A 23164-nucleotide genomic window follows, 5' to 3' on the forward strand; every position below is an offset into this window, starting at 1 on the left:
CCTGTGGACCTATGGGGTCCATTTTCATTCAAACCACCACAGTTGGTGTCTATGTTTCTCTTTTGACAGCCTACAGAGTACCTTCCTGCACCAAAGGCACTAGAATGTAAGGGTGAAGGGTCCACTTAGGCTCTATTTCTCCATATTCAGTGAGTTGAGTTATGGGGGTGTTGTCCTCAGCAATGCTCTCCCCACCATACCCCCCAGAATCAGGTTGTGGACAACAACCTATTGTCTTGGCAAACAGCCTGGTTTGTTTGGGGATTTCCGTGAAACATCTTTGCCCCATCAACCACAGGAGCTCTGTCATAAGTTTCTAGCCCTGCTAGCACAAAAACCAGACATAGATGAACAAGCAGATAGATGGCTGTGTCTCTGTCCCAGTATGTGTTTATGGACATTACAACTTAGTAATTTTTATGAGATATGGATGTTTTCTTTTGGGGGTTACAATTAACTAAACATAAAAAAGACAACTCTGAGATTATAAGTGATAGAAAACAAAAGGTTCTGGACTGAACATTTCCACTGGACCATAGTGTACCAAGCTCTGAATCAGGGAAAAGAATGCTGTTTAGTGTTAGAGAACCCCTCACATCCGAGATTTGTGTGTTGACATGTGGTGTAGGCCACAATTGCAGAATGCAGACTTAATTTTAGTTTTTAATTTTATTTATTTTATTATTTTATTGGATAGCCTCTGTATTTACATTTCAAATGTTATCTTCTTTCCCCATCCCCTCCCCTTCCCCCTCTACTTGATTCTTTTTTTTTACATTTCTTCTTTTTTTATTAGATACTCTCTGCATTTACATTTGAAATGTTATCCACTTTCCTCCACCCTACTCTTATCCCCCTCCCCTTCCACTTGTCTTCATGAAGGTACACTTGCACCACACTGTCTCTACCCCATTGCCTTGGCATCAATGTGAGAAGAAGCCCTTGGTCCAGGGAGGGTACGTCTTCCCAGAATTCAGACTGTAGAGTATAGTAACTTCAAGCTCTATTTTTTTAAATTTGCTCATATTAAAAATATTTTAATTGAACAAATTAATGGAATACAGTATGCTAATACATACACAACATTTCCATGTCATCATTACTTTGTGTTTAGATCCATCTATTTCTTTTCTAGTAATTAATGAAATACATTCTAGGTTGTTTTGAGCTACAGGTCCCTCACTGTTTTTTAGGACAATAGAACTTACTTTTGTCTATGCATGAACACCTATTATCTAATCTCCAACTATCCCTTTGCCCACTAAGCATCAGAAACTTTAGTAATCAATGTTCTTGAATTCTTATTGGCTTTTCTAAAACAAAACAAAAACAAAAACCTACATTTAAAGATGGGAGTAGGCTATGGGACTTTTCTTTCTCCTTTTGAGTAATTTCATTTAGCATAATGTCTTTCATTTAGGTTCATCCATTTGGTGAACCGGTGAAATTTTGTTCTTTTTGTGGTTGAATAGCACTCCACTGTGCTCAAGCATTCTACTTTTTATCCTTACAGCTAATGGCAAGGCTGAACTTACTGAGTTGCTGGATACAGTGAAAACTCTCACAGGTAATAAATTAGTACAAATAAAGAGTTGTCTTAGCAATTTATCTTTTGTTTGGTAACCTTTTAATCTGGTTTATCTAATGTTCTAGAACAATGTTTCTATAGTCTTTGGCTTTGTACTAAATTTTACTTTTGTGTCTTGGTAGAAAGTTAAAATATTCATATTATAGAGGAAAAGGCGAAATCTGGATTAAATCGCTGAATGATAGAGTAAAATCTGATCTAGATGTAGGAGATTTTATTATTTAAAGATGCTCAGAAACACGACCTGACGTGATAATATGTTTATGTGGATAGTAAAGTCCCAATTCACTAGGAAATTATAGGAGCCTCTTTTTCTTATGTGCTGATAGTCCACACTAGGTTTTAACTATACTGGCTTACTTTTATCAATATGAAACGGGGCATTTCATTAGCATTAAGCAAAAATATCTACTTACAAATCTAATTTGTGTGTGTGTGTGCCCTCATCAAGCAGGAAAATTAATATGGAAAAGGTGAGATGTGATGGGTTTTATAAGTGTTTTTAGAAGTAGGTGATACTTTAATGTTTTCATCTTGTGTTTTTGAAGGGGAAGAGACTGATGTCAAAGGTGTTAAAAATGTTCTGGAAGAAATGGGAATCAACCTCACAGAAAAAGAATTGTTGAATTTGTTTAAAAAATTGCCAGTTGATGGTGAGAATTTCAATTAGCATTAGTTCTTTAAAAGAATATAGTGCCACAGTGATTTCAGGCCAGCCATGGCTACATAGTTAGATCCCGTTGGAAACAAGAAAATGGGGAGGGAGAACTTGGTGGTGTGTGTGAGACAGAGGAGGGGGTGTAGAGCTGTTCAGCTTGCTTTTTCATCTTGTATGGCTGGCCAGAGGTCCTCCTCCTCAGTGCTTTCCCTACACCCCCGTGGATTCCAGAGAACAAACTCAGATCTGAGCCATCTTTCTAGTCCCTGTTGGTGGCAACCTTTAAAATTACCTTTATTTGATTGTTGAAGAAAGAATACCTATCTCAAGATCCTTTGACCAGACCTGTGCCACGAGCATGAATGGAAGGACTAAACATTTAATTATGATTAGAAAACGAATTTGGACAAGTATAATCGAGGCAAAATAGATTAATCTCAAGGGTAAGAAGAAGAAAGCAAGCAAGTTATCCAGAATTGTTGCTCACCGAGGGTGGGAGTTGGGGGAAAAGTCCACTTAAAACTCTTGGCTTCTTGATTGGGTCACCTTTGATTGACCTCATATATGTACATAATCAAATAAGTCCTTTTCAAAGTATAGCTTTCATATTTTTCCTGACATGACCTGACATGTACATTTCTTACAGAGGATGGAAAGGTCTATAAAAATAGGTTGATGGACAGTCTGGCATCTCTTAAAGGTGAGTGAGAGCCATGATGCTGTGCAGATAGACTTGAACTCTCCTTTCTTGTTCTTGTGTTGTGGATGCTGTGGTCACTGTGCTCAGACTTCTCATGTGGTTTTTTTGTTTTTTTTGTTTTTTGTTTTTTTTTTTTTTTTTTTTTTTTTTTGCCATTTGCTCTCTTTTCTTTCTCTCTGTCTTAGAAAGATGCTGCAAATTCTGCTCCGTGTGGTGGTACTCAGGGCAAAAGCAAATGGAGTAGACTTCATTTGGAATGTTAAAAGGGGGAGTCATAATGATTGGTTTATGTGGGGTATTTGGCCGTTACTAGAAACAAGCTGAAGCTTTAGAAAACAAAAGGTAAATTGACAGAAACAAGAAAAATCACAAAGCCTGTCATTTCCACTGCTGAGCATGTGACAGTCAGTGCATGTGACCTAATCCTTTCAGAGTGCATGCTGGGTAGATGGTGCTTGGGGTCAGCTTCACATGGAACGGTTTCTATTATCAAGCCCACTGCGATTTTTTTTTGTTATTGTTACTCTTTGTTGAGCTGTGGGTCTTGGTCCTTCTGCTGAAAGATAACAATGCACAAACTATAATCATTTTGAAACATTTGGTTCCTGAAATTTCGCTCATATATCCTCATCTTTCACAAGGAGGAACCGTCAGTGCCGCTAAAGTAGATTCTCTTCTGGGAAGCGTGGGTGTGGAACTTGATGAGAAGGAATTTAATGACCTAATTCAGAATCTGCAGAAGGATGGTAAGCCTATAACCTCACTGAGCTTCTTAGGAGCAGAGGGGTTTCCCTATAAATACAGTCAGCCTTCCGCTCACCAGTCCTCCCTTCCGTGGCGCGGTGCCATGCTCTTCCTTCCTTGTTAAATGGGGAAATCTGCAAGACCACTGTGCATATATTGTGCATGGGTGTCTTTTCTTGTGTGTGTTGTGTCTATGCACCACAAGAATGAAGTTCCCACCCTGGATACCTTGTAGAGGACGGATAAGAGAGTAACGTGAGGTCATAGAACAGTTAGAAGATGCTGCTGTAATCCAGAGGAAGGATGAAGCCTGGACAGGGAAACTGTATTAGAGCCAGGCACTGCGACAGGAAAGTCAGAATCTGAAGACAGAGCCAGTCATCATAATCTAAAGATTGGATGTCTGTCTGATTCTCTACACAGCATCTGAAGTTACCCTGCTCATGTACAAGTCACAAATCACAACATGAAACACCTACACTCAAAATACCCTTCAAAGTTTTCTTGTTTCTTCCAGGAAAAGTCAGAGATTTTACTATGACCCAGAAGATATTATACTATTGGTCTAGTCTTCTGAAATCTTCTGCTGACTTCCTATAACCCTGGCTAAATAGTGTAACCCATTCTAAAGACACTTGTCCTTACACGCATGAGCCAGCATGCTGCTTTTGCAAGCCTTTCACTCACTCAGAAATATCCATCTCTCAGACATCTACCTGTCCCATTCTCTTATGTTTAGGTCTTTTCAAATGTCATCTCCATGAGACCTCCCATACCTTTTCTTTAAACTTTAATAGCAGAACTTGGCATCATTCTCAGATTTACTGTCATTTGCCACCACCTAATACCCCATTCAAGCTTCCATTCCGTGTATTGCTATATGTTTATTATTTAAGAAACAAAGCACACGGAAGTATTCGGTAGCTGTTATAGTTCATTTAGTAGGCCTCTGCAATATGCAGTTGATTGCTAAATGGTTAGTAAGTAATGTGATTAGATAAATTATTCAGAAAATGTTATAAAGTAAGCATTTACTATTAAATAGCAAATAATTAAAATTATACGAAAATGCTAATAATTAGTTGTAGATTAGATAGCCTCCTTAAATCAACTGAACCACCAGTATGTGATAAGATCCAGCTTTAGGTTTTGCTTCATCCATATATTAAAGAGACAGGTATACTCTTAGTTTGCAAGCAAGAAAATTAACTCTAAGGAATGACTAGAAATTACATTGTGTGTGTGGGCACGCGTGCATGTGCACTTGTGACGAAAATGACTGAAAAGATAGAAAATGCAGAGTAATGTAATTGCAATAGAAATTGTAACATGTAGGACATGTCCCTTTCATGAAAAAATTTTAAGTAAACTTGTAAAGATGATTCTAGAACAAGTCTTAGAAAGTGCTTTTTTTTGGTATGTTATATCAACATTTTAATCTGTGTTAATGATTTGTTTCTGTATTCTTTTGTAGCTGATGAGAATGTTGCTCTTAAAACGATAATGGATGAAATAAAAAGCTTTTCTGGTGAGTCAGCACACACCACGAAGCCTCTGTCCTCGAGCTTTATGCTGTTTCCTACTTATATGTCTAGCTGCCTGGTTGCTGACTTTCAAGATGTGTAGGGTTTTATTACTCTTGAGATTGTAGTCATTCACAGTTGGACATTACATGATTCAGGTTTTTAAAATAGACCAATGAGTTGTGTGTTCATAGCATGTTGCTTCACTCAGTAATTTGTTTCCTAAAAAATACCAATTGCTGTAGAGTATTGTTTATTCACAACTGAGGTGTACGCAGAGTAAACATAAAAAATCATTCCCCTAGTTACTGCTACCATTTACACATAATCATATCAGCCAAATCCAAGCCTGGAGAGGCTGTGAATGTTTACATCACTCATCCATAGTGCTCTGGTCACTAGACAACTAGGCACCTTGGATTCAGGATGCCTTGACTTCAAGACTTAAAGAGAACATCAATTAGTTCAACTATTTTAATGGTTTCTCCATCAGGATTCATTCGTTTTTTTTTCTTCTCCACTTTCTCTTCTCCTTTACTTCCTGCTTCCTCTTCTTCTCTCTCCCATTTTCCATTTCCAGAAAACTAGAAAATTTCATTCTTCCCTTGCTTAGTCTTAAATTGTAGGTTACTTGTTAGATTGGCGTGAGAATTGCATTATTTGAAATTATTAAGTGAGTCCTTAAATCCTCAACTAATTCTCTTTCATACTTTCTTTCTTTCTTAAGGAAATAAGGTTGATGCGAAGGATCTTCAGAATTATCTCAGAAGCCAGGGGATTGAGCTAACAGAGACAGAATGTTTAGAGTTCAAGAAAACTTTGCCTACTGATGGTGAGCCATACTGTTGCCTCTTTAGCCTCACAAAGGGTTTCTTTATGGCTATTTATAAGCACACAAAGAACATCCTATAATATTAATTTTATGATACTAATAATTCTAGAACCCCATCACCTTTGTTAGGATTTTACTGCTGTGAACAGCCATCATGACCAAAGAAATGATTATAAGGACAACATTTAATTGAGACTGGCTTACAGGTTCAAAGGTTCAATTCATTATTATCAAGGCAGGGAGCATGGCAGCCTCCAGGCAGGCATGGTGCATGAGGACTTGAGAGTTCTACATCTTCATCTGAAGGCCACTAGGAGAAGACTGGCTTCCAGGCAGTTAGGACAAGGGTCTTAAAGCCCCCACTCATAGTGACACACTTCCTCCAACAAGACCACACAACTCCAAGAAGGCCACACCTCCTAATTGTGTCATTCCCTGGGCCAAGCATATTCAAACCACTACATCCACAAACTCTAATTAGATTCTAGGCTGTGTAGAATACATGCAATTATTAGTTAAATTTTACCTCTTAAATCATCAAAACCTTCAAAGGCAAGTAATTACTATAACTTAATATTTATCTAAAGTGAGGAAGCTTTGATATGATCAGAGAAAGAAAGGGAAATAAAGAGAGTGAAAAGTTAGTACAGGACTAGAAAGAAGTCAGAGGAAGCAGTGGTATAGAGAAGTAGCTAAGAGTCTCAACTCTGAATGCAGAGATCCAAATTCTGGTTCCTCTACCCGCTGCTGTGTTATCTTGGACAAGTTATTTAACTGTTCTACATCCCGAGTTTAACATCTTCAAAATGGGAGTAAGAACTGAATGAAATGGAGGACCTTGAAGAAGTGATTGGTACAGAGTTAAATACTGATGAGCGTTAATGACTGGGATGCTGTGGATGGCCACGTTGATGGCAGTAAAGGCAGCCATAGTGCTAAAGCTTGGGAGCAGCCCTAATGCACAATAACATCTTAATGACAAAGCTCACAGAGATTTGTCACTTTCCCAGAATTTGACATTCCAACTTTCATTTTAGAGTAAATGTGAAAGCAGTTGTTAGAGTGTCATGAGACATGTTATCTACATGATTGTCATCTATCATGAATTTATTTTTCCTCATAGCTTCTGGAAAGGTATATCAGAATAAAGTGCTGAATTCTCTAAAGTCACATAAAGGTAATGACTTAAATATTAAATTCCCATATCTGTATTAGACACTTACTAATACCTATACTTCCTTACAAATTGGTTTTATTAGAAAATAGCCTTATTTGCATTCCTGCATATAACCTGGAGTTTTCCCAAACGTTACCAGAAGGGAAGAAGTCATTTGAAAATTTTGATGTAGCAGAGAATTATTTTATAATTTGGTGTCAAATAATCTTATCTTTCATGAGCAAAAGTAGCCTCTACTGACTCTGAAATCGAGATAAATTGCTTCTGCCTTAGTTTAAAAGCTGTCCATTTTTATACAGTCTCTTTTTCTTCTCGTCAACATTTAATGAAACAAGTTCTATTCATAATTATTCTAATGTCACATCATTGTTTCCCACTGTACTTTTTAGGTAATGACATCTATTTAAAAAGATGTAGGGGCAGTTGGATCTTGAATGCACTGAAACCATTTAACTGTCTCATTTTCTTTTTTCTAAGGAGGGATGGTTAATTTCAGTGACCTGGACAAAGTTCTTAGAAACATGGGACTTGAGCTCACAGAAAAAGAATTGAAAAATCTAAGAGATAACCTTATAGTTAAAGGTGGGTGCTAAATATGTAACATCCCAATATTTTTTTTAATTCAAAAGATTATCTCCAAGTATCTGTCATATGTTTCACTATGTTGGGATTTGTTCCCTCTGTCCCTTGTATATTCAGGTTTATATATATATATATATATATATATATATATATATATATATATGGATGTAAAGTTTTCTCAAAAGCCTTTTCTGGTGCTTGTGAGTGACCATCTGGTCCATAGCCTCATATTCAGCTGTGTGATGGATTCTTTTTATTGGTTGGCATATATTGAACCATGTCTTTATCTCTGGAATTAAGGCAGCATGATCATGGTAAATGATCTTTTTATGTGTTCTTAAATGAGGTTTATAAGTATTTTACTGAAAATGTTTGTCTTTGTGTTGAACAGGGAGATTTCCTCATTGTTCTAGCTTTGTCTGGTTTTGGTATTGGAACAGTACTGTCTTTAGAACAAGTGTTACAAAGCAGTCTTTTCTATTTTTATGGTGTTGACTAAAAATTTGCCAATTTTATTGATCTTTTCAAAGAACCAACTTCTATTTTCTCAATTCCATTGTTCTATTAATTATTTCATTGCTCCCCATCTAAGCCTTGGCCTTAGATTGACACAGTTCACATCCTAAGGCTTAGGAAGGGCTGAGTCTGAGGTGGTTGGTCATGTAAAAAAGAGTGACCAAGTTAGAGACTGTTATTTCTGACTGATCTGTAGATACCAGCAGTGTCTCACCATATCTCCAAAGCAAATTATTATATAAATGAATTATCAAATATTTTTAAACATTTTTCTTTTTTATATAAACCTTTTTAAAAGACTTATTTATTTATTTATTTATTTATTTATTTATTTACTTACTTATTTTACGCATGGGAGTACGCTGTTGCTCTCTTCAGATGCATCAGATCCCATCACAGATGGTTGATTGCTAGGAACTGAACTCAGGACCTCTGGAAAGGCAGTCGGTTTTCTGCTCTTCCTCAGTGCTCCACTGAGCCATCTCTTCAACCCAAATTACAAAAAATTTTAATAAGGAACTATATGGAGAACAGTAAAATGTCTTATTAGTTCTCTCGGGTATATAAAAATAAGTATCCAGAAAGGCAAGGTAATATACAATACAAGGGAGAAGGATTTTAACCAAAAGATGAAATTTTCCCTTTTGTAATGACCACTGATGGGACGTTATGGCTAGTGTAAGTCAAATTTTACATGCTTTCTAAGGCAAAATATGAAAGGCTGTATAAGCCAGGAGGCTGATGATCTTATTCTGCTGAAAGATTTGACCAATTCTATTAATTATAAATTATATGTAAGACTTGAAAAATATAACAAAAAGATTAGATTTTGGCTGAAGTTATAAATAAGCATGCAATGTACTTAAAAAATATGCCATCTAATTGATTTCGTCTTTTCTAATAGCTGATGGGAAGATTAGTCTCAATAATCTGTTAGACACAGTAAAGGCCGTTAGAGGTAAGTAGTGAAGCACTCAGAATGAACCTGGGAATATACACAAGCCTACTGAATTACATTTACGATGCATGTATCATAGTTACCACCATTATTCAGATATTTTCTCTTTTATCAATGAGTGGTATATCTCTAATTTCCTAGAATTGGAAAATGGATTTTCTGTGTTTCAATTACTATTTTGTGCAAAGAAAAGTATGTGTATGAATGCTTAACCTATATGTATGTCTGCACACCATAGTAATTCCTGCCACCCATGCAGGCCTTTAAAGGGGGTATCAGATCTCCTGGAACCAGAGTTATAGATAATTGTGAGCCACTATGGTAAATGCCAGGAATCAAACCTAGGTCCTCTGCAAGAGCAGCAAATCCTTTAACCACTGAGCTGTATCACTAGCCAGCTTCTCTATGCAAACTTTGATTGCCTCCTTTGTTTTTATTGGATATTCTCTGTATTCACATTTCAAATGTTATCCCCTCCCCCAACCCTGCTCCTACCCCTCCTCCTCCTCCACTTGTTTCCATGAAGGTGCTTCCTCTCCCAACCACCCTCTCCACCTCAGTGCTTTGGCATTCCCCTACACTGGGAAAACACACCTTCACTGGATCAAAGGCCTCTTCTCCTATTGATGTAAGACAATGCTATTCATTGTTACATATGCATCTGGAGCCATGGGTCTTTCCATATGTGCTCAGGTGTTTTAGCCCCTGGGAGCTGTGGTGGGTTTGGTTGGTTGATAATGTTGTTCTTCCCATGAGGTTGCAGGCCCTTTCAACTCCTTCAGTCCTTTCTCTAGCTCCTTCATTGGGGTCCCTGTGTTCAGTCCGATGGTTAGCTGCAAGCATCCTCAACTGTATCTGTATGACTGATTGCTTCTTTTTAACAAGCCCCCTTTTCTCCTAATTATTTCTCCATAACATCTTTAAATACTGAGGTTAAATGACTTAGGATTAATAAATTAAGCAAAGCTTCAATTAAGGATAGGGATATTACAAAATGAAAAAGGCTAACATAAATTTTACTAGCTAATTTATTAATGTAGAGCATCTAAAATATTCTGGTCTATAGTGATGTTTTATTCCATACATCAGCAGACACTGCATCACAATTTCCCCATGATTATGAGAAGATGCTTTTTGCCTGTGTTTATATTGAAGTTTTGTTCTCGATACAGTAACTGAGAACAATGCTGAAAATATTTAAGTAATTTTTAAAATTCTTAAATTTGTTTATTCTTATCATTTATAGGAGAGGTTATTGATATGGATGATTTAGAAGATGTTGTAGAAGACATGGGGATAGAACTTACAGATAAGGAATTCTTGAGGCTGATGGAAAAATTACAAGCTGATGGTAAGTGTTTAAAACAGACACAACTGTGATTTTTCCAGAGGGGACAGTTTTCATATTGAGCAGACATTGGCAGTATCTGGAGACAGGCTTTTTCTGTTGCATCTGGCAGGGCCAGGTGGGGGGTAACTCTGGTAACTAGTGGGTTTCAGCCATGGATTGATAATGCCTTTAGAGTAATAAACAAGTTTCGGTGAATAAGACACCCCTGTACATAAGAACCAGCAGCATAAAGTATCTATAGTTCTGCTATTAAAAGCCCTCAGTGTAATGTTTTGGGACACTTAGGCTTGTGTGCTTTTGTATAAACACTCTGTCCTGTTCAACTCTGAGGAGAGCATCTCAGCCATGTCATGCATTCCCACTGTGGCCTTCTCAGTCATCGGTTCCAGAAACAGCAGATCGGCCGACCATCATCTAAACCCCCGAAACCATGAATCAAAATAAATCTTTCTTCCATTAAGTCGATTTTCTCAGGTTAATCTCACAGCAGCAAAAAGTCTGCTGAACACATGCCAGAGAGAAAAAGAAAATGCTCAACTTTTTCAAAATGCTATGTCATAAAATGTTCCTGAGCATCGATTTAAATAGAAAGAAAACAAAAACTCAGTTTAAAGACATACTTCTGAGGTGATTTGTAAAATACTGTCATAATAATTGATTTCTCCTTGGCCCGAATTGTTTGTTCTTACAGCTGATAGAACGACTTATCAGAAGAGGCTGATGGAGGGTTTAAAGACCCTTAAAGGTAAGAACACTGTGATGTAAAAGTAAACAGACAAGAAGGCTTAGTGGTTTGCTTTCCTGGACATTCAGATACATACCACACCCTGGGGGGCACAGTGCTTCATCTTTGTCATTAAATCTCCTGGAGAACGCCCTGTAATCTGCCATTCTTACTGGGTTAAATACACACAGCACAGTTTACCATTTTAGATGCACAAACCAGCAACATGAGGTACATTTGTGGTGCTGTGCAGACATGTCTGCTACTCATCTTCAGAACCTTTTGTCGTTATGGACAGAAACTCTGCACCTATTAGGCAATCACTAGTATTTCTTCCTTCCTCCAGCCCCTGGTTGCCTCTGTTCCATTTTCTATGGATTTGTCTCCTCTAGGAACCTAGAAGTACCAATAAGTTAACTGCATTTAATTTTATATCTTAACTTTGAATGGTAGAGAAAATTTCCCCATTCCTTGGTAAATTCTTAAAAGTTTATCAGAATCCCAAATGAAATCTAAATATTTACAACTTTTAAAATATAATTGACATCCAGTTCAATTGATCTGAAAGTTCAATTAACAATCATCCTATTATTCAAATGACAAAGAACGGGGTCATCTGCATTTGGCCCATTTTAAAGTTACCGTCTTTTGCTTTTACCTGTATCTCTTGTTAAGAAGGGAAAATCAAGACTGATAAAGTGGACATGTTTCTGAAGAACATAGAGATGGACATCTCAGGTACAGAACTTAAGGATCTAAAACAAAGCCTGCCAGTTCCTGGTAAGCATCTACCATTTTGTGTCAGCGTGGCAAAGCGGTTAAAACAGACTCCAGAGCCAGGCTGCCTGATTTGAATTCTGGCTCTTCTGTTTAATGCTTGTATTATCTTAGTGTTCTTTCTGTGCCCTACTTTCTTTGTCTATATAAAAGCATATAAGAATACCTAATTAATAACATTTTGTAAGGACTAAATTATATCAATTCTAGCATTGCTGTTAGCATTATCATACGCTAACCTTGTGTGATTAAGTATGTGAAACTTCAAAATGCTTATGGACATCAAGCTATTAAAAAAAAGTGAGAAGAACTCAAAACTTAAAGTGGGATGACAGCTCAGTAGGTGAAGAACCTGTCACACAAGCACACAAGCATGAGGACTTGAGTTTGGTCTCCAGAACTCACATTTAAAAGCTGAATATTGGAGTTGGAGAGATGGACCTGGGTTCGATTCCCAGCATTCACATGGTGGCTCACGATCATCTGCAACTCCAGTCCCAGTGCTCTTTCTGACCTCCACGGGTAACAGGCATACACATTTTTAAATTAAAAAGTTAAGTATTACAGCATACACTCTTAATTCCCACACTGGAGAGGTAGAATAGACTGCCTTGTACCTTGGGCTCCCTAGACAGCTAGCCTGGTCTAACTTTAGTGAGCTTTAGTCCAGACAAAGACATTTGTCTCAAAAATCAAGGTTGACAGCATCTGAGGAATCACAACTATGGTTGTCCTTTGGCACGTGCCCGCGCGCGCGCACACACACACACACACACACACACACACACCTAAAGTAAGAGCAAATCCTTCTCACATCAAGAGAGTGAGTTCTTTTGCTGCGAATTCCATATCTGACTGAGGAATCACTAGAAAGGGCCAAGATGAGGCAAAACGAAAAAGAAAGTGAGCAGGGATGGTGCACAGGAAAGTGTGCTGAGATGTGAGCAGTTCAAAGATAAATGAAAATGGTAGAGGAACAAAGACCTGCCTGTGGGGATAAGGATCAGACCTCTGCAAATGGCTTCAAATTTGCAGAGACTATTTCCTCCAGTCAATGTAAAACAGAGACAGAGTTTCCAGGAAGTAATAGTACACCACCTATTTGGTTCCTTGTCATTAATCAAGATATAAGTAAGACTCATCAGCATTTTTAGTGAGACCCTCTTTTCCAACATCTGGAAAATTATATATACATTCTTATACATGTATATGTACATTAATTTAGTTTTACCAGGTTTAAAGAGACATTACAACACATCACAGAGACAGAATTACTTCCCTAAATTAAATTCTCAATTGTACCGATTATTTATATTTATTTTGATCTCTTGCGAATACCACACATGAGTAAAATTGTATAGACATAACTTATATTTAAAATTTTGCCTTTTACAACCATGTAAATGGTAGGTAGATAGTAGGTAGTGTGCCACTAATATGTGACATTAGTAACTTCTATGTATAATTCAAAGCATTGGGAAAGTCCATATGATTTAATTATAACATTGCATAGATTGTGAATATGAGCCAACTGTATATGAATAGAAATTTTCATAAAGTATTGAAATGTAGCATAAACTTTCATTAAGATGTTGTCCCTGTGATCAGGCTACCTAAGATTAAAGAGCTTAAGAGCAACTTAAAACAGAATGCATCTCCTCCCCATAGCGCTCTTTTGTGGCTAAACGTTCCAATCTGTCAAAGCTACACTGTCAATGGAGCTTCATGGTGGAAATAAAGCCGTTTTTGTTTTATACTAATGAAAAAGAGGAGTGCTGTGATAATTAGTATAAATCTCGCTCGTTTCTGATATGTATTCTGATGACTTGTCTTGCAGTTAACAGGAAAATCGATGTAAGAACTATAATAAATGAAGCAAACGCTTTCACAGGTCAGTGATGAGTTCCTACCAAACCCTTCTGTTTGTAACATCATAGTGTTACAACAGTATAACCATTTGTATTGTTCTGTTGTCTTTCCACCCTGTGTAGTGTTACAACAGTATAGCGATTTGTATTGTTCTGTTGTTTTTCCACACTGCTCTGAAATTAGATTCAGTAGGAAAAAGATCTCAGATTACATAATTTTGGCAAAATATGGCCAAAACAGTACAAATAAAATACTCATAGGACCACGTCTTAGTAAGAAATCCCACATTCTATAGAACCTGATCTCCTACTCTCCCTGGGAAAGATGCAGGCTCAATAAAGGGCACTTGGAAGTTTTATATGATTCAGTTAACACTGTCCACACCTAAAACATTAATGAACACATAAAATGCATTCTTAGAGGATTATTTATACTAGCCACAGTATGCATTGATTTTTACAGTAATAAACTGAATTTAGTTTTTCTAGAATCTAAAAAGAGCCTGTATAAATGATTACTCAAGGAACATGTAAACATCCCAAATTTCCTCCCATCCAGAGCAGCGTGGAAGGACTGTGCTCTGCTTCTGTTACTCAGCCTAAACTTGGAGATAGCTAACGTGTCCACCTGTCACTATGACTGACTTTTAGGGGAAAAGATTGATGTCCGCAATCTGAGGAATCTGCTAAGGAAGATGGGGATTGAGTTTATTGATCCGGAGTATAAGAAGCTACTGAGAATGCTGCCGGTGGACGGTAAGACTTAAAAAGCCACTGTAGTTTCTGGACTGTAATTTAACAAGCCTGGGAGGGAAAAGCAAATTTTAGAATGCAGTGTCTAGAAGGTCTGTACCATTGAAAAGGTGTACCTTGTAGAAAATGAGACAAAGACTAAGGCAGCAGTCTACAGGGAAAAATTAGAGATGTGACAGCTCAGCCCTTTCCTGTGAACAGGGGCAGCAACGGATGTAACATATGTAACAGTGTAAGACAGGGAGGGAACTGTTTCCCTGTTTCTGCTCCTATTTCTGTCTCCCACCAGTTTTATATTTTTTATTCCTCCAAGGGCTAAGGGGACCATAGCCTCCTTCGATAGAGTGCTTAGCTGGCTCCCATGAGGCCATAGGTTCAATTCCCAGCACTGCCAAAAAAAATGTAAAAAAAAAAAAAGAGAGAGAGAGAATTAGTAAGCCACTTTATCTGGAATATTAACCGATTCATATATAGAATCTGGAAAGTGTTTCCACATAGTTTGAAAATCTTCTGTCTATCTCTAGCCATTTTCACTTTCCTTCTCCCTAGGCGTCCCTGCGCTTGTCTTCTCCCTGATCCCCGTAGCTTGTTAGCACTGTTGCTTACATTTTATTCTCCTCCTGAAGATCCTTAAACCTGCCATATTTAGTCTTCTGTTGACTGACTTCCCTTTCTACTTTCTATTTTTCCTTCCTTTTTGGGTTTCAGTCTCTTTAAATGCCCTGTTCCTCAGGATGGGTGACGGGGTCTGTTTTCAGTCTGTTCTGTTTTAACATCCTATTCTTCTCTCGCTGTGCTCTTGAGTGATGCCGAAGGCTCACACAGAACGATCTTGTTTCCACGCAGATAATGGGATGGTGTATTGGAACAGAGTAATGAAGGCTGTGAAGTTTCTCAAAGGTGAGTCATAGCTCAGACTAACGCATCTGTCTGAAATCCTCAGGCTTTACGCCGTATTTCTGCTGTTGTTTCTCACCTCTTTGAAGAAAACATCAGACTTAGACTCTTCACACGTTTATTACCAAAAGTAAAACATAAAAATTTTAAAAGATAAAAAAAATAGGTAACAAAAGCTTCGTTGCCTAAATACGTGGAGTAAAATAGTGAAAGAACACACTCCTTTTGCTAGTTTTAGGGGTGTTATTCATTAATAGACAAAAACAATCTGGGAATCTGGCAATGGGATAAGTACTTTTTGATATTGACTACAAGAACTGGAAATCATGGGTCAATGAGCTGACTCTGGTCCAGTGCCATTCAGCCAGAGTTCTCTAAAGACCTCCTTTGTTCTGATAGGTTTGTCACCACGTAAATGTTGTTTTTTCCCCAACCCCCAAGGAAATGTTTTTAAACACAGGTTGCACTGGCTTTATGACTCTTTTTCTTTTTTGAGACAACGTTTCTTTGTATGGCTCTGGTCGTCCTGGAACTTGCTCTGTAGACCAGGCTGGCCTAGAACTCAGAGATCCACCTGCCTCTGCCTCCCAAGTGCTAAGATTAAAGGGATGTGCCACCATCTTGCAGTTTGCTTAGTCGTTAAAGTGCAAAGATCCACTTCCTGTCTTTTTTTAAAGATTTATTTTATTTTTCATTTATATGAGTACTCTGTAACTGTCTCCAGACAGACCAAAAGAGAGCATGGGATCCCATTACAGATGGTTATAAGCCACCATGTGGTTGCTGAGATTTGAACTCAGGACCTCTGGAAGAACAGTCAGTGTACATTTAACTGCTGAGCCATTTCTCTAGCCCCTACCTTATGACTCTTGACCTTCTCTGTTTTATTGAGAAATTATAGAGGATTTTTGTATTAAATAGTAATAACAATACAAAAATGCAAGGTGTACAGATTTTTTAAATATTTTCTTAAAGTACACAGCCACTAAAACCACAAACATGATTTTCATCTTTCATTTACTCTTGTTTCCTTTGTGTCTTTTTTCCCCTTCAGGAGGAAAAGTTGATGTCAAAAGCCTGGGCTCTTTCCTGGAGAACCTGGGCATCAAACTTACTAATCAGGAAGTGGTGGAGCTGATGGGGAGCCTGCCCGTGGACGGTATGCCCATTAGCTAGCTCGGTCTGTCCCTGGAGTAGGTTTTAAACCCTACAACTAAGAATTTTAAAATCTAGACCGAGTTGGTGTTAAGATAAATGTTCAAAATCTTAGGGAACCCTAACATTACAAAAAAACTTTTTTTTTTGTTTTTTGTTTTTTTTTTTTTTTTGTTTTTTTTTTTAAGTATCAACTGGAAAAAAAATCCCTCTAACTACTTAAGTAAGAAAATTAAATAAGATTTTATTTTTGTGTGCTTTTGAAACTAGGAAACAAAACAAGAGAAGTCCATTAAATTCACTGAGTTTTAGATATGCCATTTTGGTTCATGGGCTTTTGTACAAGATTAAAATTTAAAATTTCAAGTCATTCTCTCTAGCTAGAGATGATAATATTCTATTTAAAGCAACAAAACACATACATAAAATATCTAGAAATTAATTTCTTTTAAATCTTACCCATGTCACTTAAGAGATTTTACCCACTGTCAAAGTTTTTGTTTTTTGGGTTTTTTGTTTGTTTGTTTGTTTCTGTTCCAAAAATCAAATAGAGATCTAAGAAGTATGAATGGACTAAATCCCACAATCAAAAGAAAGACTATAAGAGTGAATAAATAAACCCAACCATTTGACTCAATTGAGCTGAAAAACTTAGAGAGACCAAAAGAGAAAGAATGGTGGGTAGAGGATTTTATGCATAGGGAAGCCAAAGAACAAGGGTAACTGTGTCAGACGTTAAGGGAAAAATATATAAAACAAAACCTTTTTTAAATGAACATAAAAGCCCCAAACTTATGAGGTACAGCAAAAAACAGTTCTAAAGGGGAACCTCAGAGTAAAAAACTGACATCTACAGAGATCTCAAAAAGACATCCGAGTGGTATACCTCAGGGGACTAGAAAAGACAACGCAAACTAAAGCCAGAAGGTAAGACAGTAAAAGCTGAAGTAGAGAGTTCACACCTGAGCTTAGGGAAGGAGGTACCTCTGTTCAGCTCTGAGGGAAGAGCCCGTGCCAGCAGCAGTCAGCATGGGCAAGAGAGACCCCAACAAGCCATAGCGTGTAAGGTCCTCGAATGCCTTCTTCCTGCAGACCTGCCGAAAGGAGCACAAGAAGCTCGCCAACTCCTCAGTCAACTTCCATGCATTCTGGGAGAAATGCTCTGAGAGATGGAAGACCATGTCTGCAAAGAAAAAAAAAATCCAAGTTTGAAGATCTGGCCAAGAGCAACTAGGATCGTTATGACCGGGAGAAAAGAGATAAGAAAGGAAAGAGAGAAGATCCCAATGTTCCAAAAAAAGACCACCGTCTGCTTTCTTCCTGTTTTGCTCTGAAGATCTTGCAAAGATCAAACGTGTGGACCCAGGCCCGTCTATGGGAGATACTGCAAAGAAACTGGGTGACGTGTGGTCTGAACAGTCTGCCAAAGATAAACCACCACATGAGCAGAAAGCAGCTAAACTAAAGGAGAAGAGTGTAAAGAATACCGCTGCGTACCATGCCAAGGGCAAAGGTGAAACAGCCAAGAAGGACCCTGGTAGGTCAACAGGCTCAAAACAGAAGAATGAACCAGGAAATGGGGGAATGGAGAGGAGGAGGAGGAAGATGATGGGATGAAGAATAAATGGCTGCTCTGTGTGGAATGTATGTGCTCAGGCAACTATTTTGCTAAGAATGTGAAATTTAAGCGCAGCTCAACATTAATTTCAGTGTTTAAACTGTACAGAATTTTGTATCGCTGGTGAGATCCTTTGTAGAAGAAAAAAGAAGGTAGAAAAAAAGCAGTCGGTAGCTTTTTTGGGGGTTACAACATGCAGTTAGATTGAAAGCTTTGATGTTGAACGTTTCTAAATATTTAATGTTTTCTTTAATTTCTTACGGTAGCAAGACAAACTTCATAGAAATTTGTATTACCAAGAAAGATAAAAAAAAACCTTTTAGGATGTTGCAATTTTTATTTTATTTTTAATTTGTAACAAAGGAATGTATATTACGTGAAAAAAAAAGATTGAAATAGAAATAAGCAAAAGGCTAGGAAAACAATAAAAAATGCCAACCAAACTAAGATTTAAAAAAATAGAAATGAAATTAGCAAACCTTTGTCTAGACTATGAATAAAACTACTCAAAAATACAAAAATTAAAGAACCTTACAGCTGAGAGCACAGATGCTCAAAGGCTTAGGAAGAGAGCAAGTGAAGAGGCATGCAGCATTGAAGTGGGCAGCCTAGAAAATGACAATTTATTCATTGCTAGATAATCTATCAATTCTGAATCATCAAGAAATAGAAAATATGACCCCCCCAAAAAAAACAACCAAAAAAGTAAAGAGGTTGAGTGTATCAGTTTATTTTCCATTGCTACTTTAAAATACTTTAAATATTTAAATACTGCTAAATGTATAAGGAAAAAAGATATTTAGCTCTCAGGTTGCATGACTATTCCCTGTGAGACACCAATGAGCACCTCCTAACCCCAGATAGGAAGCCACCCACAGACCGAAGTAATTTCAATGTATAGGTGGGAAGAATTAATACTATCATAGTGCTCGTGTAACTTAAAGCAATCTACACTCAATGTACTCAATTTCAGTTTTTCACAGAGATATAAGAGGCACTCCTAAAATTCATAGAGAACAACAAAGACCTGGGGACCCAAGTCAATCTTCAGTAAGACACTGCCCATTTCGAGGTGTACTAGAAATTTATGGGCAAGTTTTCCCACTGTCTATCCTCCTCATATGGCTTCTGAACTTACCACATTGATTGTATTTCTCCTTTAAACCTCTTTTCCCAGCTAATGAAAGAGTTGATCTAGTAAAGGTGATGGATGAAGCAAAAACCTTTACAGGTGAGTGACAGTTGATTTAAATATAGGATCCCAGTTCCTATAGTAAAAATTTTCAAGTATTTTTACTTATATGTGTATACGTGGCTGTGTAAGTACATGACACATGTATGCAGGTGCCCACGATGTCAGAGGAGGATGCTGCATCTCTGGAGCTGAAATGACAGGCAGTTAGGAACCAAATTCAGATCTTTTACAGGAACCATGTCTCTAGACCCAACATGATTTCCTTCATGTCTTTACTACTACGCTAATTCTATAACACCTGTTTGGTATTTGTAATCTAGTGTCCAGAAATTGGAATGTTTTCTAATGGTTTTCTTATTAGTTTTGTTCATTTTGTCTGTTTCTGTTTTTGTTTGTTTCCAGACAAGTTTTTCTCTGTTTTGTCCTGGAACTCACTTTGTAGATCAGGTTGGCCTTGAACTCACAGAGATCTCACTGCCTCTGTCTCCTTAGTACTGAGGTCAAAGGTGTGCAACACCACACCCATCTTTAGGGTGTTTTCTAATAATTCATTTTATTTTCCTTACTATAATACAACCAAATTCAACAATAAAAGGAAATGATTCTTTAAAAGAAAAAAAGGGCTCTAGTACACATTCATAGGCTTAGGAAAAACCTTCTAGTTACATGGAGAAATATTCGATACCTGCTCATCCTTGCCACGCTGGGTGCCATTGGTAGTGCACGTTCTTTAAGAAGCACACACCAAGATGGAACTGAGTATACAAAAGGCATGATGAAGGGAAATGTTCATGTAAGGAGAGACATCTGGGAAAGGCTAGAAGCTGTGAAGTCTGGTTCCAGGTGGAGCAATGAGAGAGAGAGAGGTTTGGATAGAAGCATCTTACCAGAGTTCTTAGACTACTCTGTGCATATGGCCTCGAACTTACGCAGCTGATGTTACTTGATGTCAGAAGCTAAGTTGGGTCAACCCTGCTTAGTGTTTGGATGGGAAAGTTCTCAGAAGGACTGGCAGGGTTAGCAGCAATCCTCCAGCAACGTCAGCCCCACTTACAGAAATGGGTTTCTTTGGCATATCCACTATTGGTCTCAGTCATTGATCTCAGGAAGCCTAAATGAAATAAAGCAAACATGGGGATGGATTTCACAGTGGCAGCTGGGGTCAACTTATGTTCTCAGTGTATCCTACTGGCAGGTTCTTATGACCAGCATTAAGAGTAACCTCTCTTCTCTTGATGGCATCTACAAACCAATCATGTTTCTTTGAAGGATGTTCTTTCTAGATACTTAGTGGTCATGGATAGCCCCACCCTATACTTATATTGTATAGTTTAATTATTTATGATTGTGAGAAAATTCCATGTGTGTCACTATTTTACTCTTTATTATTAAGGAGAAAAAATTGGTATTGATGAGGTAAAAAGTGTTGTGGAAAACATGGGACTAGAATACAAAGATCAAGAATTCTCCAAACTGATGGACAATCTGCCATTTGATGGTAAGCATCTTAAATATTAGTATAATCAAAAGGTCTTTGGATTTCTCTGTGACAAAACTATCCTCATTTCATAGCACTAGGTAGAAAGACCATCTCAGAAACTATTTAAAAAATTAGGTTTTCCATGTACCTTGACAAGAATTCCCTCTACACATCTAGTCTTCTGTTATAGATCTGGATATTTCTCTTTATTCTGTTGATTATACCAAGGGGAAAATGAAAATCACACAGGATTCATGGAAAGAGAAAAGAATAGTTTAGAAGTAGGCAAATGCAGGGCTGGAGGAGAGTAAAAGAGGTGTGTTTGTGTGTATGTGTGTTTGTGTGTGTGTGTGTGTGTGTGTGTGTGTGTGTGTGTTACAGAAACTGACTACTCAATTTCCCCAATTTTCTCTCACATTTTATTCACTTATTTATTGTGTGCACACACACATGCTTAAGTATAATGAACATTATGTGTGTGGGTGTGCCTGTGCCACCGTACATGTGCAGAGGTCATGTACAACTTGTAGAAACAGGTTTTCTCCTTCCACTATGTGGATCCAGGGGATTGGACTTGAGTTTAAAGACTCGAAGCAAGTGCCTTTACAATCATATTAGCTCTGACATTTTTTATAAGAAAGGAGATCTCTAGAGAAGATCCTAAATGTCTGTTTTCCTGAGCAAATGCTAATGATCAGCCACACTTCTGTAACTTGAATCCTGTATTTCTTGCAGAAGATGGAACAATCTATCGAAGCAGGTTGCTAGAGAACTTGAAGTCTTTGCAAGGTGAGCGACACCAAGTTTTGGAGAAAGTCTGTGCCACCAGAGCTCATTTATACCCAAATGTAAACATGTGTTCCTATTTATGCTACGACCTTAACTGTAGCTGCTGAGCCTCTATCCCAGACCTGAGGAAAAAGACCCCACTTTCTCAAGATTTTGATTCCTTTTTTTTTTTTTTTTTTTTTTTTTGAACAAAAGAAATAGAACAGGATTTTACATTTTCAGAGAAAAGGGCAATTCAAAAACATTAGTAGCAGATGGAGTCAGAAGAAAACAGAAACTAGACTTGGGGTTCAGCCATCTAAAATCAACCCTAGACATTGTTCAGACACAGGAAACAGTTTCCTCCAGAACTGGAATGTCCTCAGAATTTATTTTCATTACAATGAAATGGCACATATTTATCATGTACCTGGTGCTTTAAAGGATAAATGATTAAATTTGGCTGGTTATTACAACACATTACTTCATATAGTGCTGTCTTCTGAAGAAAATCATAATATCCATGCTTCTGGCTTTCGTCTCTGCAGCTGTGATAAAGCATCCTGATGGAAAACAACGTTAGGGAGGAGAGAGTTTCTTCGGCTTACAATCCCAAGCCACAGTTTATCACTGAATTTAACACCTTCACTATCTAAAGCTTCTAAATGTTTACAAGTAAAATGGGACACTTTAAAATAATGTTAATATAAGTAAAATATGGAGTTGTATATTTTACACATTACTAATATTAGTAGAAAACTGAAGAGAGTCTATGAGTAGGCGTTAGAAAATGCCTGACCTCTCTCTCCTTCCCAGAAGAATTTATATGCAATCTTTCTGAGTATTGGCACAACTTGTGAGTTTGCGGCAGGGCAAATATCTCCAAAGGGTGTAGGAAACTGGCTTGGAAGCTTTGTACCCTTTTCCATGGGTCTCTCTTTCCTCAGGTGGGATGGTCAGTACCAGCAATCTGCGAACTGTGATGGATAACTTAGGAATCAAACTCAAGGACAGCGAATTTAAGGATCTGATGCAGAGTCTCCCTCTTGGTGGTAAGTGGAGCTTTCAAGTGTCCTACTTATGCTGGGAGAATATATTTTTTAAGAAAAGAAAGACCTTAACAATAAAAGTCCTAGGTTAGGGGGCTCTAGGAATGGTGGCCTCATATGATGTAATCAGAAACTTATACATATGGGGAAAGCATGTGAGCAAACAGTTATCAAAATTAGTGTTGAAGTCTATGTTTGAATGTGTGGCATTTTAAATCTCCTCTCCTAATATGAACAGTAGTAGACAGTCT

At 37.6% G+C, this 23164-nt stretch overlaps 1 protein-coding gene across 1 annotated transcript in view; it reads left to right on the forward strand.

Annotated features, from left to right (window-relative positions):
* Nucleotides 1-23164, forward strand: part of EFCAB3 (EF-hand calcium binding domain 3) — a gene marked incomplete at both ends in the record, with an annotated part of 388991 nt that overhangs the window by 178380 nt on the left and 187447 nt on the right. The window contains 19 exons of the mRNA XM_080922461.1: nucleotides 1514-1567; nucleotides 2137-2241; nucleotides 2893-2946; nucleotides 3588-3692; nucleotides 5165-5218; nucleotides 5941-6045; nucleotides 7169-7222; nucleotides 7700-7804; nucleotides 9225-9278; nucleotides 10525-10629; nucleotides 12032-12133; nucleotides 13968-14021; nucleotides 14650-14754; nucleotides 15598-15651; nucleotides 16703-16807; nucleotides 19599-19652; nucleotides 21010-21114; nucleotides 21832-21885; nucleotides 22812-22916. Of these exons, the coding sequence (XP_080778587.1) occupies nucleotides 1514-1567; nucleotides 2137-2241; nucleotides 2893-2946; nucleotides 3588-3692; nucleotides 5165-5218; nucleotides 5941-6045; nucleotides 7169-7222; nucleotides 7700-7804; nucleotides 9225-9278; nucleotides 10525-10629; nucleotides 12032-12133; nucleotides 13968-14021; nucleotides 14650-14754; nucleotides 15598-15651; nucleotides 16703-16807; nucleotides 19599-19652; nucleotides 21010-21114; nucleotides 21832-21885; nucleotides 22812-22916 (1533 nt within the window). The remainder of the gene's footprint in view (nucleotides 1-1513; nucleotides 1568-2136; nucleotides 2242-2892; nucleotides 2947-3587; nucleotides 3693-5164; nucleotides 5219-5940; nucleotides 6046-7168; nucleotides 7223-7699; nucleotides 7805-9224; nucleotides 9279-10524; nucleotides 10630-12031; nucleotides 12134-13967; nucleotides 14022-14649; nucleotides 14755-15597; nucleotides 15652-16702; nucleotides 16808-19598; nucleotides 19653-21009; nucleotides 21115-21831; nucleotides 21886-22811; nucleotides 22917-23164) is intronic.

The sequence above is a fragment of the Micromys minutus genome, assembly GCF_963924665.1.
Source record: "Micromys minutus genome assembly, chromosome: 10".
Taxonomy (NCBI): domain Eukaryota; kingdom Metazoa; phylum Chordata; class Mammalia; order Rodentia; family Muridae; genus Micromys; species Micromys minutus.